This window comes from Sinocyclocheilus anshuiensis, unplaced genomic scaffold, assembly GCF_001515605.1.
Source record: "Sinocyclocheilus anshuiensis isolate Anshui unplaced genomic scaffold, SAMN03320099.WGS_v1.1 scaffold183, whole genome shotgun sequence".
Taxonomy (NCBI): domain Eukaryota; kingdom Metazoa; phylum Chordata; class Actinopteri; order Cypriniformes; family Cyprinidae; genus Sinocyclocheilus; species Sinocyclocheilus anshuiensis.
The window spans coordinates 857,805-871,554 of record NW_015548309.1 but is presented as its reverse complement, the minus strand read 5'-3'; the positions used below and the strand labels follow the sequence as shown (position 1 = coordinate 871,554).

The 13,750-nt window shown below is 38.5% G+C and overlaps 2 protein-coding genes and 1 pseudogene across 2 annotated transcripts in view; 1 reads left to right on the top strand and 2 right to left on the bottom strand.

The window, feature by feature from the left end:
- LOC107656216 (tetratricopeptide repeat protein 41-like) overlaps positions 1-2,532 on the bottom strand; it is a 7,989-nt gene extending 5,457 nt beyond the window's left edge. Inside the window, exons 1-4 of the mRNA XM_016443980.1 lie at positions 1,877-2,532; positions 1,633-1,730; positions 662-842; positions 362-579 (exon numbers count right to left, since the gene is read on the bottom strand). Of these exons, the coding sequence (XP_016299466.1) occupies positions 362-579; positions 662-842; positions 1,633-1,730; positions 1,877-2,532 (1,153 nt within the window). The remainder of the gene's footprint in view (positions 1-361; positions 580-661; positions 843-1,632; positions 1,731-1,876) is intronic.
- A 538-nt stretch (positions 2,533-3,070) lies between these two features.
- On the top strand, positions 3,071-9,748 carry LOC107656288 (endoplasmin-like). Its single transcript, XM_016444052.1, has 18 exons — positions 3,071-3,234; positions 4,132-4,234; positions 4,611-4,752; positions 4,843-4,959; positions 5,250-5,581; positions 5,651-5,762; positions 5,867-5,989; positions 6,077-6,193; positions 6,286-6,423; positions 6,507-6,584; positions 7,448-7,513; positions 7,639-7,908; positions 7,998-8,243; positions 8,355-8,491; positions 8,762-8,840; positions 8,936-9,091; positions 9,174-9,275; positions 9,461-9,748. The coding sequence occupies exons 1-18, from the start codon at positions 3,186-3,188 to the stop codon at positions 9,485-9,487; spliced, it is 2,394 nt and encodes a 797-aa protein (XP_016299538.1). The 5' UTR covers positions 3,071-3,185; the 3' UTR covers positions 9,488-9,748.
- Positions 9,749-9,820: 72 nt separating this feature from the next.
- Positions 9,821-13,469, bottom strand: LOC107656215 (glycosyltransferase 8 domain-containing protein 2-like; annotated as a pseudogene).
- Between the last annotated feature and the right edge of the window lie 281 nt (positions 13,470-13,750).

Here is a 13,750-nt window from a genome sequence, read left to right as displayed (position 1 = left end):
TACGTATATACAATATTTTTATTAAAATATCTGTACAAAATGTTCTAAATGTTTGCTTTTTATATTTGATATTTTTAATTTATTTCTTCTTGTCTGGTCAAGACAGTAGTTCAGTTTTCTTCTAATTGATTTTTACTAAAAATGTAATACATTTACATTAAAATTATAATATTTATGTGTACAATCCAATTTCTAATTTTAAGTGGATAATCTTTACATTTATCTAACTTTTTTTTCATAAACTAACAAAGAGCATTTGCAATAATAGCTTGAAATTAGATTGTTCTGGTAATTATATAGACAATTATTCAAACTCCCAAGAATCATAAACATATTTTTGCTGGAAAATGAGGCAGTTTACTGTAATGTGCTCTTCGAAGTTGAGCAGTACACTGTCTGAGCATAGACCTGACATCAGTGCTGGATGTGCTGGTCCCACAGAAGTGAGAGATGACTGGAACATCAGGATTCTGTCTGCAGAAGGACCGCAGCCACCATGCTGCCAGAGTGGACTTCCCACAACCCCTTTCACCGCATATTAGTAAAATAGACTTCTCTGAGTCGTTCTGGTCAAGATCACTGAAAGCACACACAAATTTGACCCATAACACAATATATGTTAATCAAACACCATTTGCCTACTTTGGTTTTATGTTCTTACCATGTGAAATGAGCTCCTGGATTTCTTGAGTGCATCTCAGATTTTGCATTATGGGTTACAGGATGCAGAAATTTGTTTAGTGCATTCAGTATTTCTGTGGTGGGTGCCGAGGGCACAAACCAGTCACACAATGTACGCGCATGCCTCTCATGGTAATGCAGATCGAATGAATCCTGCCATCCTACAACAAATCAAGTCAAAAATCATAAATGTATCTTACTTGAACCCTCATATTCTGTTTTTGGGTTTGAGAAAACCCAAAGCCAAATAACAACTCATCAATATCATACCTATCATTGAAGTGTCAGGTTGACTATCATAAGTAATAATAGTAATTTTGAACTATTTTTTAATATGTGATCCTGGACAATAAAAGCAGTCTTAAGTCGCTGGGGTATATTTGTAGCAATAGCCAAAAACACATTGTATGGGTCAAAATTATTGACTTTTCTTTTATGTCAAAAATCATTAGGATATTAAGTAAAGATCATGTTCCATGAAGATATTTTGTAAATTTCCTACTGTAAATATATCAAAACTTAATTTTTGATTAGTAATATGCTTTGCTAAGAACTTCATTTGGACAACTTTAAAGGCGATTTTCTCAGTATTTTGATTTTTTTGCACCCTCAGATTCCAGATTCTCAAATAGTTGTATCTCGGTCAAATATTGTCCTATCATAACAAACCATACATCAATGGAAAGCTTATTTATTCAGTTTTCAGATGATGTATAAATCTCAGTTTCGAAAAATTGACCCTTATGACTGGTTTTGTGGTCCAGGGTCACATATGCATCATATATGCTCATATTCTTTTACATATAATCAATATAAATAGATAAAGTATAAAAAATTTGAATAAAATAAAATACAATTTAGAATTGATTAAGAATTTGATTAAAGTCCAAAATGTGGCATTTTAAAAGGTAACAAAAATCTTTGAGAACTGGTCCAGAAGTGTAGTCTTACTGGAGATGGGATGTTTTGGATCCTCATGAAATGTACATATGACTCCTTCCCAGTCCACCTTTATCATCTCCTCAAGTTCATGCAGGTTTTTGAAGAATCTGTCACACAGTGGAAAGAAAAGGATGGTGAGAAAAGGTTGCATTTAAAATACTCAATATATACACACAAGTAATACACAAATGGGCTAGTATTTCATATAAATCTGCATTTGTGTTTCAAGATACTGTGACTTGTAAACTCAGACCTGACAGGAAGACAATGATTTATGATCCTTTTTTTTAGATCTCTCATTCTCTGTCTCTCACTTTGGCTTTGAGTGGACAGCATGTTCAAGAAATTGCACATTTCACTACTGCTGTCGTCCTCTGTGTCCTGTGGGGTGCAGTCTTTAAAATAAAAGAAGCAGCTTCTGTTGTTGTCAATGAAGGCTGCCTTGGTGATCTCCAGCTCTGTAAGGCTACTGGTGCGATACTCATCCTCCATAACCCAAGGGTAACCAGCCTCTGCAGCAACATGCAAGTTCCTAGCCACCTCAGACAACGAACATGGTCCGATATCAGATTGAGAACCATTTTCGGCTGGCAGACACTGTCCGTAGCTGTGTCCAAGAAGACAAATGAAAAAGGACGAGCGGTCAATGAGATCCAAACTGATTTTCAACTGTTGGTCAAAAAGATCAAGCTTATGATTATTTTCATCATCTCTTCTTGTTCTTTCTTGTTTGCTTCGCTGCAAGTCCACAGGTCTGAAACAGGTTCCCTTTGCCTGGCAAAGTGTGTCTAGGTGGGGAAACACCTTTGCTTTCAAGTAAATCAACTCTTCTTGAAGATCACCTGGAACATAACACAGATAAGGCCCAAAAGGAAACCCCAGGTATAAGCTGTCAGAAGTTTCTCCCATATTTTTTTCTCGGATATTTATTCCTTGCATTTTTAGTGTGTGAAATTTTCAGAAATAGTTACATGCAGTAGAGAAAAATTAAAATAAATGCAAAAAATATATATATTAGTCAACATAAAATAAGTAAAACAGAAAAATCTCAATTCTATCATGACTTTCTTGTGGTCTTTCACCCATGTCAACAACTGGTTGCTAAGGTAACCGTAACCCTAAATTAAATCTGATTCTGAATCACCTAGTTCCGTTTCCCTCAACCCGTTCAAAGCAGTAAACAAAACTCACACCGTCCCCAGATCAGCTGTCACAGTCTATGACGAAATCCCCTTAGAACGCTCCCTCTATGAATTGGCATCCCGTCGAGCCAATCAATGCGAGCCACGATTGGACCGTGTAAAATCGGACATGTAAGGCGGTGATTGGAGGGCAGCTGCTGCGGCTCGCTCTCTGATTGGTGCGTTGTTGTGCGTGGGGGTGCTGTGATTTGCTCATACCGGCTGAGTTCAGCCCTAGAGCGCTGGAGTTTATAAAGCCGACTTCTCACTTCATCTCTACGCACTGCAAGAGTTCATCGAGGCGTGGAGGGCGCTGCGACTGCTCAAGGAGTTAATCTGCTATTGAGTCTCATTAATAAATACTTTTTTTTTTCAAAAACAATGAGGCGACTGTGGATTATCGGTCTCCTCTGTGCACTTTTGGCATTCGGTGAGTACGTTTTATTAAATGGCCATGAAATGCACCGCGTTATGCAGTTTGATGCCTTTGAACTTGACAAAGCTTCAGTGAGTGTTTGCAGCAATGCTGCTGTCTTTGTGTGCTTCCTCTTTTTGCTATGTAACGTTTAGCATTAGTTTTATATTTTAATTTTTTTTATAATAATACTTTGTGTATATATATGTTAACGCTTCCTAAATGGATGGATGATTCAGAACAGGACATAAAACATGGAGAGTGGATTTGACTCGCATGTGCTTCTGGAAGTTTCCTTAAGATTGAAATGGCCTTCGTATGATAATATCCAATTTATTAATATACAGTTATATGGTGTCTTAAAACGATTAATTGCATTGAAATTATGTAATCGTACTAGTAATGTACGATTTTTTAAAATGGAAAATAGTCATGCAAGAGTTAAATAAAATAACAAATCATATTAATTGCACATTTAGAGAAGAATTTAACCAAGGATCTTGAAACATCTTTAGTTGTCACATCAAGGCCTTTAACTGTCTAGCTGAGATCTACTGGATCAAAAAAGTGCATTTGCACACAAATCAAGTGCATTTGCACGTTTCAGATGTGGAGAGCCTAACCTGGGCAATTCTAATTAAATTTAACTTCACATGCAGTGCATATTCGCGTACAATGAATAAACAGCCTTGCTGGGCACAATAGGGTCTTTGCTGAGCAAATATACTTAGGAATTAAGTTATGAATCACTTGTGATCCAAATAAAAGTTGTATTTTAGTGCTGTGTGTTATATCATGAAGTTATTGAGTAACACCATAGATTCTGTCTGGCTTTAAAGTGCTTTTTATCACCAACGTCGCATTCACATTAATTGTGGTTTTGCTTTAATCTTATGTTTTGCATAATTGCAGCATCTGTGAAAGCTGATGACGACGTTGACATTGACCACACCGTAGAAGAGGACCTTGGGAAGAGCAGAGACGGATCCCGCACAGATGACGAGGTTGTTCAGAGGTCTGTATGGACTTGAACTTGCACTTGACTGATTCGAACTTCATTCATTTTTAGAGAAATGTTCCTCGCCCTTTGTGACCCTTCATTTAGACTCAGATCTTAAAGTGGGGTAAATAAAATCTCAAAACTAATCCTGGCTGCTACTTTTAGCTTATTAAAACGCATTTGTTTGTCTTAAGAGGTTACTTTTAGATGTATTCACTTTTAGCTCCTCACAAAAACCACAAGTGATCCCCAAAGGGGGTTGGACATCTGGCTGATGCATTTGTGTCTTGTTCCACAATACCCAAGGGTAAATAGCAATAAGTCCCTTGAGGAATGAACATGTAACAAACATCCTTTGCACTTTTCCATGATTCCATCTTTTCTCCAACAGGGAGGAGGAAGCCATTCAGCTAGATGGTTTGAACGCCTCGCAAATAAAAGAAATCCGGGAAAAGGCAGAAAAGCATGCGTTCCAGGCGGAAGTGAACAGGATGATGAAACTGATCATCAATTCCTTGTATAAGAATAAGGAGGTGAGTTATTAGAACTTATGCCGTTCATCAAGTTTTTACAAATTGTACACAAGATCAACGCATCCTAATTCTTCGTTTTTCATCCTAAAGATCTTCCTTCGAGAGCTGATCTCTAATGCTTCCGATGCCTTGGATAAGATCCGGTTGTTGTCCCTCACCAATGAAGATGCTCTTGCTGGAAATGAAGAGCTTACTATTAAAATCAAGGTGTGTTAAAAATGAGTCCTGAAACCCACCCTTACTGAGCAACCCTGTTTACTGAAACAGAGAAATATAACATCGCTTTTGAATTTGCATTGAAAAAGAAATTCAAACATGTGTGAAGCAAATTGAGGAGCGTTTCCTTTCTTCATTTTCATATCTTAATTTTGATACTCAACACCTTGTTTAGCTATGCAAACACATTTTTAGTTCTTGGTTTCTGTAGTAAATAGTTTTACTACTAGTATCAAGGTTATGCAATATTTAGTTCTGTATCTTTTGTCTGTCCTCACCAGTCCGACAAAGAAAAGAACGTGCTTCACATCACTGACACGGGCATTGGCATGACCAAAGAAGAACTGGTGAAGAACCTCGGTACCATCGCCAAATCCGGAACCAGCGAGTTCCTCAACAAGATGACTGAGATGCAGGATGAGGATCAATCCACCTCTGAGCTGATTGGTCAGTTTGGTGTGGGCTTCTACTCTGCCTTCCTTGTGGCTGATAAGGTCATCGTCACCTCCAAGCACAACAACGACACCCAGCACATCTGGGAATCCGATTCCAACGAGTTTTCCGTCATCGAGGACCCTCGTGGAGACACTCTGGGCAGAGGCACCACCATTACGTAAGCAGTTGAACTTAAAAAGTCGCAAAAAATGTGTACAATGTTATTAAAGTAGTCTTGTTTCATCAGACTGGTGATGAAAGAGGAAGCTTCAGACTACCTTGAGCTGGAGACCATTAAGAACCTTGTGAGGAAGTACTCTCAATTCATCAACTTCCCGATCTACGTATGGAGCAGCAAGGTCAGACTGTCCACCAAAGGCCCCTAGACCTTTTAGTTTAGCGTTTACCAATAGCTTAACTAGCTGGAAGATGTGATGAACTCATCGATTTGTCTCATTTCCAGACTGAGACTGTAGAGGAGCCCATTGAAGAGGAGGAGGCTGAGGCAGAGAAGGAAGAAGCCACTGAAGATGAAGCTGAAGTTGAGGAAGAGGATGAAGACAAGGACAAACCGAAGACTAAGAAGGTACTGTATTTAGCTGCAAATATACAAGTAAACATCAGTAGAGGCTACTAAATGTTTCTCAATGAACAATTCTTCTCTCTTTTTCAGGTGGAGAAGACCGTGTGGGACTGGGAGCTGATGAATGACATTAAACCCATCTGGCAGAGGCCTGCAAAGGAAGTGGAGGTGGACGAATACAAAGCCTTCTACAAGACCTTCTCCAGGGTGAGTCAACCTGTGCTTTACACACAATCAACTCCGTATGATCCTCTGTGGCTTCTTGGATCAGTTCAAGTGGAATCATTTTTAATTTTCAGGACTCTGATGAGCCCATAGGTCACATTCACTTCACCGCTGAAGGAGAGGTCACCTTCAAGTCCATCCTCTTCATCCCTGCATCTGCACCCAGAGGCCTTTTCGATGAGTATGGCACCAAGAAGAATGACTTCATCAAAGTAATTTTGATAATCTTTAAGTCGGAAAAGAAAACATTCTCTGTTGTATTTGAGTTATTAACTGTACCCAATTTGGTTTTCAGCTGTTTGTGCGTAGAGTCTTCATCACCGATGACTTCCATGACATGATGCCCAAGTACCTCAACTTCATCAAAGGCGTTGTAAGTGTGTTTCTGTCTGTCTATTTTTAAATGTAGCCAGTAAGATACAAGTTCAGGATGCATCGACATTTCTGTGACTCAAATCCTTCACAATCCTAGTTCTGCATGTACAGAGTGTGGCATATTTAAAATTCTTAGAAGTATAATGCAGGTTTGCGTTGCATTTCCCTAGAAGTGATAGCCTTCCTGTGTACTGGCTCATTAGTAAAGAACATTTCCATTCTTGAGCAGATTGCACGCCTGCGCTAATGTAATACTGGGTACAAAAGAAATTTTATTTGCCAAAAATAGGTTTGTTACATTTTTTGTTTTCTGCATAAAATAGTGTTTGGAATAAACCAATTCTAAAGTCATTTAATACTTTAACCCTGGTAATAATCAGTGTTATAAACTTGATTAAAAATTGGTTTTGTTAATTGAAATAAAGCTAAAATATAAATGTTAGATGGAAAAACTGGAAAAAATATCAATGTTAGATGGAAATTAAAAACGTCCTGGCAACTAGCTGAAATCAAATAAGTTGAAGTACTAAAATTACTAAAACTGAAATAAGTGAATGAAAGCTAAATTGAAATAAAATGTGTATAATAAATGGTGAAAGCACAAAATTGTTGAAAACTGTAACTAGTTTTGTTGAAAACTGAAACTGTAAAAATAAAAGCTAATTGAAAATATTAATAAATAATTTTATATAAATACTAAATAGTGATTTATTTTTTTTAATTTAACGTACAGATTGCATTTAATGACCTATTAATTGAATAGAATAAAATTGGATAGTTTATCAGTTTTGGCCAATAATTTATTTTGCTGCATCACTATAATGAATGTTTGGTGACTCAGTGTTTGATCTCATCTCTCAGGTGGACTCTGACGATCTGCCACTGAATGTGTCCAGAGAGACTCTGCAGCAACACAAACTGCTCAAGGTGAGCTCATAGTGTTACAGATCAAAGTAACATCGATTGATGGTTTATGTATGTTTATATGATGCCATGAACTTGCTGAACAATTAATTACTTTCAACACTAACGCTGATACCTCCGTTCTTCAGGTCATCCGTAAGAAGCTGGTGCGCAAGACCCTGGACATGATCAAGAAGATTGCCGAGGAACAGTACAATGACAAGTTCTGGAAGGAGTTCGGCACCAACATCAAGCTGGGAGTGATTGAGGATCACTCCAACAGAACCCGCCTGGCCAAGCTGCTCCGCTTCCAGACCTCCCACAGTGACACCACACTGTCTAGTCTGGAGCAGTATGTGGAGAGGATGAAGGAGAAGCAAGACAAGATCTACTTCATGGCTGGAACCAGCAGGAAGGAGGTGCTTAAATGTTTTTACTTTGAACTGTGCTTACTGAGATACCCTATTTCTCTATTTCCTTTATTAACATGTAATCTTTCTGGTTTTAGGCTGAGTCTTCTCCATTCGTGGAAAAGCTTCTTAAGAAAGGATATGAGGTCGTCTACCTGACTGAGCCAGTGGATGAGTACTGCATTCAGGCTCTGCCTGAGTTTGACGGAAAACGCTTTCAGAATGTGGCTAAGGAAGGCGTGAAGTTTGACGAGAGTGACAAGGCCAAGGAGAAGAGGGAAGCTTTGGAGAAAGACTTTGAACCCCTCACCACCTGGATGAAAGAGAAGGCCCTGAAGGACAACGTATGATTGTTTTCTCTAATTTTATTGTATTGTATTGCATATTATAAAGTGACTGACCTTTTAGAAGTGGTAGATAAATTTAAACAAGCTCGTCCTTGTATCGTGTTTCAGATCGAGAAGGCCATTTTGTCTCAGAGGCTGACCAAGTCTCCCTGCGCTCTGGTTGCAAGTCAGTACGGATGGTCTGGCAACATGGAACGGATCATGAAAGCCCAGGCTTACCAGACAGGAAAAGACATTTCCACAAAGTACGTCCTTTAAACAAGTCCTAAAAATACGTTCGTGCATATGCAAATTGTAGTGCCAGTCACCTTAGTAACTGCAATGGAACAACCTGGCAACCTATAAAAACACCTTTAGGGTTTTGTCACATAAGAGAAATATGCAAAATGTCACTAGCAAAAAAGGCCAGTTGTCTGCTGTCAATAGAATACCAACTTGAACCTGCTACAATGGCTAATAATATTATGCAAACTATGGTCATAAAAACTAAGTGAAAATTTTTTTTCTCATTCTAGTTATTATGCAAGTCAAAAGAAGACATTAGAAATCAACCCCAAACATCCTCTCATCAAGGAGATGTTGAGGAGAGTTAAAGTAAGTCAAGCGTAACTCCGATCAAGTTAATTTATTTTCAAATTTTGCTGTTAAAAGAGTTCAGAGTGTCTGATATATTGTGCTTTGTGTCATAGGAAGATGGTGAGGATCAGACAGCTGCGGATTTAGCCGTGGTGCTCTTTGAAACCGCCACACTGCGATCCGGCTACCAACTCACAGACACCAAAGCTTATGGAGACAGAATAGAGCGCATGTTGCGGCTCAGCATGAACGTAGATCTTGAAGAACAGGTACACACACAGTCGAGTGCTGGTAATATGAAAAAGATGCTCGAATGAAGCATGGCTCAATATCCTGTTGCTGTGTCCACAGGTAGAGGATGAGCAAGAGGAGGAACCAGAAGAACCGACAGAAGAAGCAGAGGATGAGGATGAGGAGGAGGTCCAGGCAGATGAGGAGGCAGAAGATGAAACCGTGAGTGTGGAAACTGTCACTTACTCACCCTCAAGTTGTTCCAAACCCATGTTTCTTTCGTGAAATGCAAAAGGAGAATTTAAGAGGTTTGAAACAACATGAGGGCAAGAAATGACGGCCGAACTGCCATTTTGAAAGTTCCTTATATCTTAATGTGTGTTAACACATGGATTTCTCTGTTTCAGGATACCACAGGCAAAGATGAGTTGTAAAGTTTAAATCTGGGAGGGATGGGTTGTCGGACTGTGATGCAGAGTGAAGATGGCGATCTCAGCTGGTTATCTTTTCTCTGTGCCGGGTGGGTTAGGGGGATAGGAGCTGTTTTTTTTTTTTTTTTTTTTTAAGGCGCTACTTTGTTTGAGATTTCTTTTTTTTACATTCCTCCATAATTGTAAATTTGTTAATATTTAACTGGCCCAGTTGTGGAGTGCTGACTCCTGTCCACTGAACCATTAAATGTTTCCTGAAAAGGACCTTGTGTGCAATTGCAATCTTTTACCTTGTGTCTCCTTGTTTTACTCATTTTACAAACTCTCCTCAAAATAACGATTCCATTTCAGGTGTTTATTTTAATTTGTTTTTGGTTAAGTAGCCTTGGATTGATTTGTATGAAGTCAGTGATGGTTTCAATTTTAAATATTGTTCATAGTCGTACCAGGGTGCATTTTCCTATGGGGTTTGGGATAAACCATTTCTCCCAGAGGTCCAGATGGACACAGGGGGATAGTTCCAGGGCTTAAAACGGCCATTCCAGTGCAGCAAGCGTGCGTCTTTCAGAAAGGATCTGGGATAACTGGTATCAGGACTCCATCCTTCATAGAACACAAGAAGAGAACGTTTAGTTTTTGTTGATTTGCTTTACAGCAAATTTCAATTCACAAAACAAATGAACAAAAAACTTTATCTCCCATGAGACACATTGTGATGTACAAGAGGAGAGCTGACCTTCCACTCATGGGGTCTAAGGACTCCATTAACCTGAGATGTTTGGTTTGTAGTTAACATTGTTAGGGATTATTTACAGGATTAGGAAACATTAAATTGATTTTAAAATATTGGGAATGTTTTTGATTTAAGAATTTAAAATGTAATTCCTGTGACGCAAAGCTGAATTTTCAGCATCATTACGCCAGTCTTCAGTGTCGCAGGATCCTCCAGAAATCATTCTAATGTGCTGATTTGCTGCTCAAAAAACTTTTTATAAATGTGGAAAATGGTTGTGCTGCTTAATATTTTTGTGGGAATTGATCATATTTTCCCCCAGGTTTCTGTAAATAGAAAGTTTCAAATAATATAAAGAATCACCATCTCAAATAAGTATTCAGTGAGATCTGGCACAATCAGTTACCCAGGTGTCTGACGTGCCACAGTGGATCAATGGTTGTGTATTTATCATGAAAGACGATCAGCATTGGAGGCATGGCCACACCGCCTGCCATGGCTCTGCTGTACAGATTCTCCCTACATCAACATGGAAACAAAGAAATCTGTTGCTGCTGAACTAATTTGATCTCGTAAAAGCTCGAAATGAACCAGTACATCACCTGACATTCTTAGCCATCCATTTCTCAAGCCGTTTAGTTATTTTTTGCTTTTTACATTCACCACGGTCTCCAACAAAAACACCTGGATTAAAGGAGCAGTCACTTGGGTTGATGCCCAACTCTCTCACTTCCTCTTTGCGGTAGTCCAGAAATCCCATATAGGTTGTTTGTGAGAGGCAACTGTGTTTTAATGACATGAAAGAGAGAAATCAATCCATGTAACAGTAACTAAAGCGATATACGTAAACCATATTCAAAATACTAACACATACGTCCAGAAATACCCACTTGCATCCCCACACTGCGCACCATCTTATGTGTGGGGGGCAGATCACAGTCTGAGGCGAACGCAGCAGCGTGTCCTGTTTTCAGCTTTATGTTATACAGTTCCTGTATATCTCCTGTAAGTCAGATGTAACAAAAATCATTCATAATCACAGTGAATAGAGCAGTGTAGTGGTTTAATTTCATGCACTTGACATATGAGATCATGCTTGCATGATCAACTTGATAGCTTTTGTATCAGTGCAACACGAGTACAAGTGTAAGGTTAGTGTCCATTTCAGATGCTTAACTTACACACATAATAATGGATTTCACCTTGCACTATGACATCATCATCCAGGTAAACGATCCGCTCGTGATTTTCAGTGGCAAGAAGCGGCAAGTAGAACCTCACAAAGTTAAGCTGCAACACAAAAGAAACCTGGATCAAGAAACAATTAGTGTGTAAAAGCCTGAACACATTTTAGAAATAACAAAAGAGTTTACTTAAAGTAACACGACAGAACCCAGCAGAACTCACAGGGTGCAGCAGCTCCGGTCTGGACGAGTCCGGATTGACTCCCCCCATTTAAAGAACGAATTAGATAGGTCTGATTCACATATTAAGTACATTTGTTAACTGAAGCTGAAACTTTTAACTTTTTAGGGTCATTTTTAATTGAAATGTAGCTAAAATAAAATAATAACTGAAATAAAAATAAATTAAACCTAAATAGCAATATTAAAAAAAAAAAAACGAATAAATGACAAGCACATTACAAAATTACTGAAAATAAAAAAAATAAAAGATTACAGTTTTACAAGATGTCTATGTTGATTGAGAATAATAATATTTTATTAATATTTAATTGAAATTAATTTAAATGTAATTAAATTCTATATTAAGTTATACTATATATATATATAATATATAGATTTGCTATATAAAATGCTCACTACATTATTGTTACAGTAGCAATGAACTATATGTGTGTGTGTGTGTATATATATATATATATATATATATATATAATTTCCACTCTTTAATAAAAATGTAAGAATGTAATGAGCATGTGTATAATTGCAGTGGTTCTCGGGTGCAAAAGATTGCAGGAAGCAGAACAAATGCAAATAAATGCAAATAAGCTTCAACTAACCATAATAAATGCAAATAAATAGGCTTATCGACTTTTAAAAGGGAGCAGAAAATGCTTCCCATAGCTTTTGTTGATGTCAAAGTTTAAGGGTTTAGTTAACACTCCAGTATTTTGATGCATAAAGGTTTATTGCATTAATAAAGTTTGATTTTAAAAATGTCTGTATTGACATGTTGTACAATAAACTACTTAATATGTTGGATCATCACTAAAATCAGTTTAAATCAGTTCAGAAACACTGCAACCAAGTGAGTGCTCACGGCCATCAGCATGTTACACTTGCGTCAAAGGTGAGACCTTATCTTTTTGATGGCATCTCGCAGGGTAACTATGTAGAAGGAAATGCTTGCTCGGCTATTGCTGTAGATGCTGTTGATGGTTGCCATGGCAGCACCAATAGGCTCCTCTGAAGCACAGATCACCGTTTTCTCGTCCTCCACACCCGTTTTGGCCCCATCTTTCTTGAGCACTGCATAGACCGCAATAAGATCAACATAACAAACTGAGTACATACTTGGGTATCAATACCCTGCATGTGTACCTGAATACTTGGCCAGTGTCTGTAGTCTGGTCTTTTTGTACAGGAGAGCAAAAGCCACTAGGATTAGCAGAATGAGGAGCTCACGGTTGACTGGCAGAGAGAGACAGAGAGAGACTATAGAAAATCCTGCACTGAAAAAAGTGACCACTAGAGGTCACTGTAAGATGATGTGTGAGGGATGAGGAACCCCTGCAAACATGTCCTTGCGGGGCCCATGCTGGCTTTTTGCGGGTGAGACCAGGGAATCATCAGATCAGTTTTGTTCTTACAACTTTTGCTAAATCAAACGTGTTTCAGAAACACACAGTTACAGCTGCCAAAGAAAAACTTAAGTTCGAAAGTCAAGGGTCAGGAACCCAACTAAAGCAAGCGCTTACCTCCATAACAGTGACTTCAAACTTTATTATTTTCAATAAAACAGCGCTAAGGCTTCCACTGGCTGCCCATGCAGGGCCAGTGTTAATGGGCCAACGTTTTGCCAATGAGCAAAATCTCAGAGGCCCTGCGCTGGCAGCCCGCTGGGGGCCCTTAGGCTAGCCCTAAGTGGGCCCGTAAAGGGCCGGTGCAGGCTTGTTTGCAGGGACTGTTCTAATTGTTAATATTAAAGGGTTAGTTCAGCTAAAAATGAAAATTCTGTCATTAATTACTCACCCTCATGTCGTTTCAAACCCGTAAGACCTTCGTTCATCTTGATGGAGTCTGAGAGCTGTCTGACCCTGCATAGACAGCAATACAACTGAAATGTTCTCAAGTCCAGAAACGTAGCAAGGAGATCTGTAAAACAATCCATGTGACATCAGGGGTTCAACCGTAATTTTATGAAACTATGAGAATACTTTTTGTCAAAAATGTCATCAAAAATATCTTGATTTGTGTTCTGAAGATGAACGAAGGTCGTACGGGTTTGTAACAACATGAGGGTGAGTAATTAATGACAGAATTTTGTTTGTTTTGTTTTGTTTGTTTGTG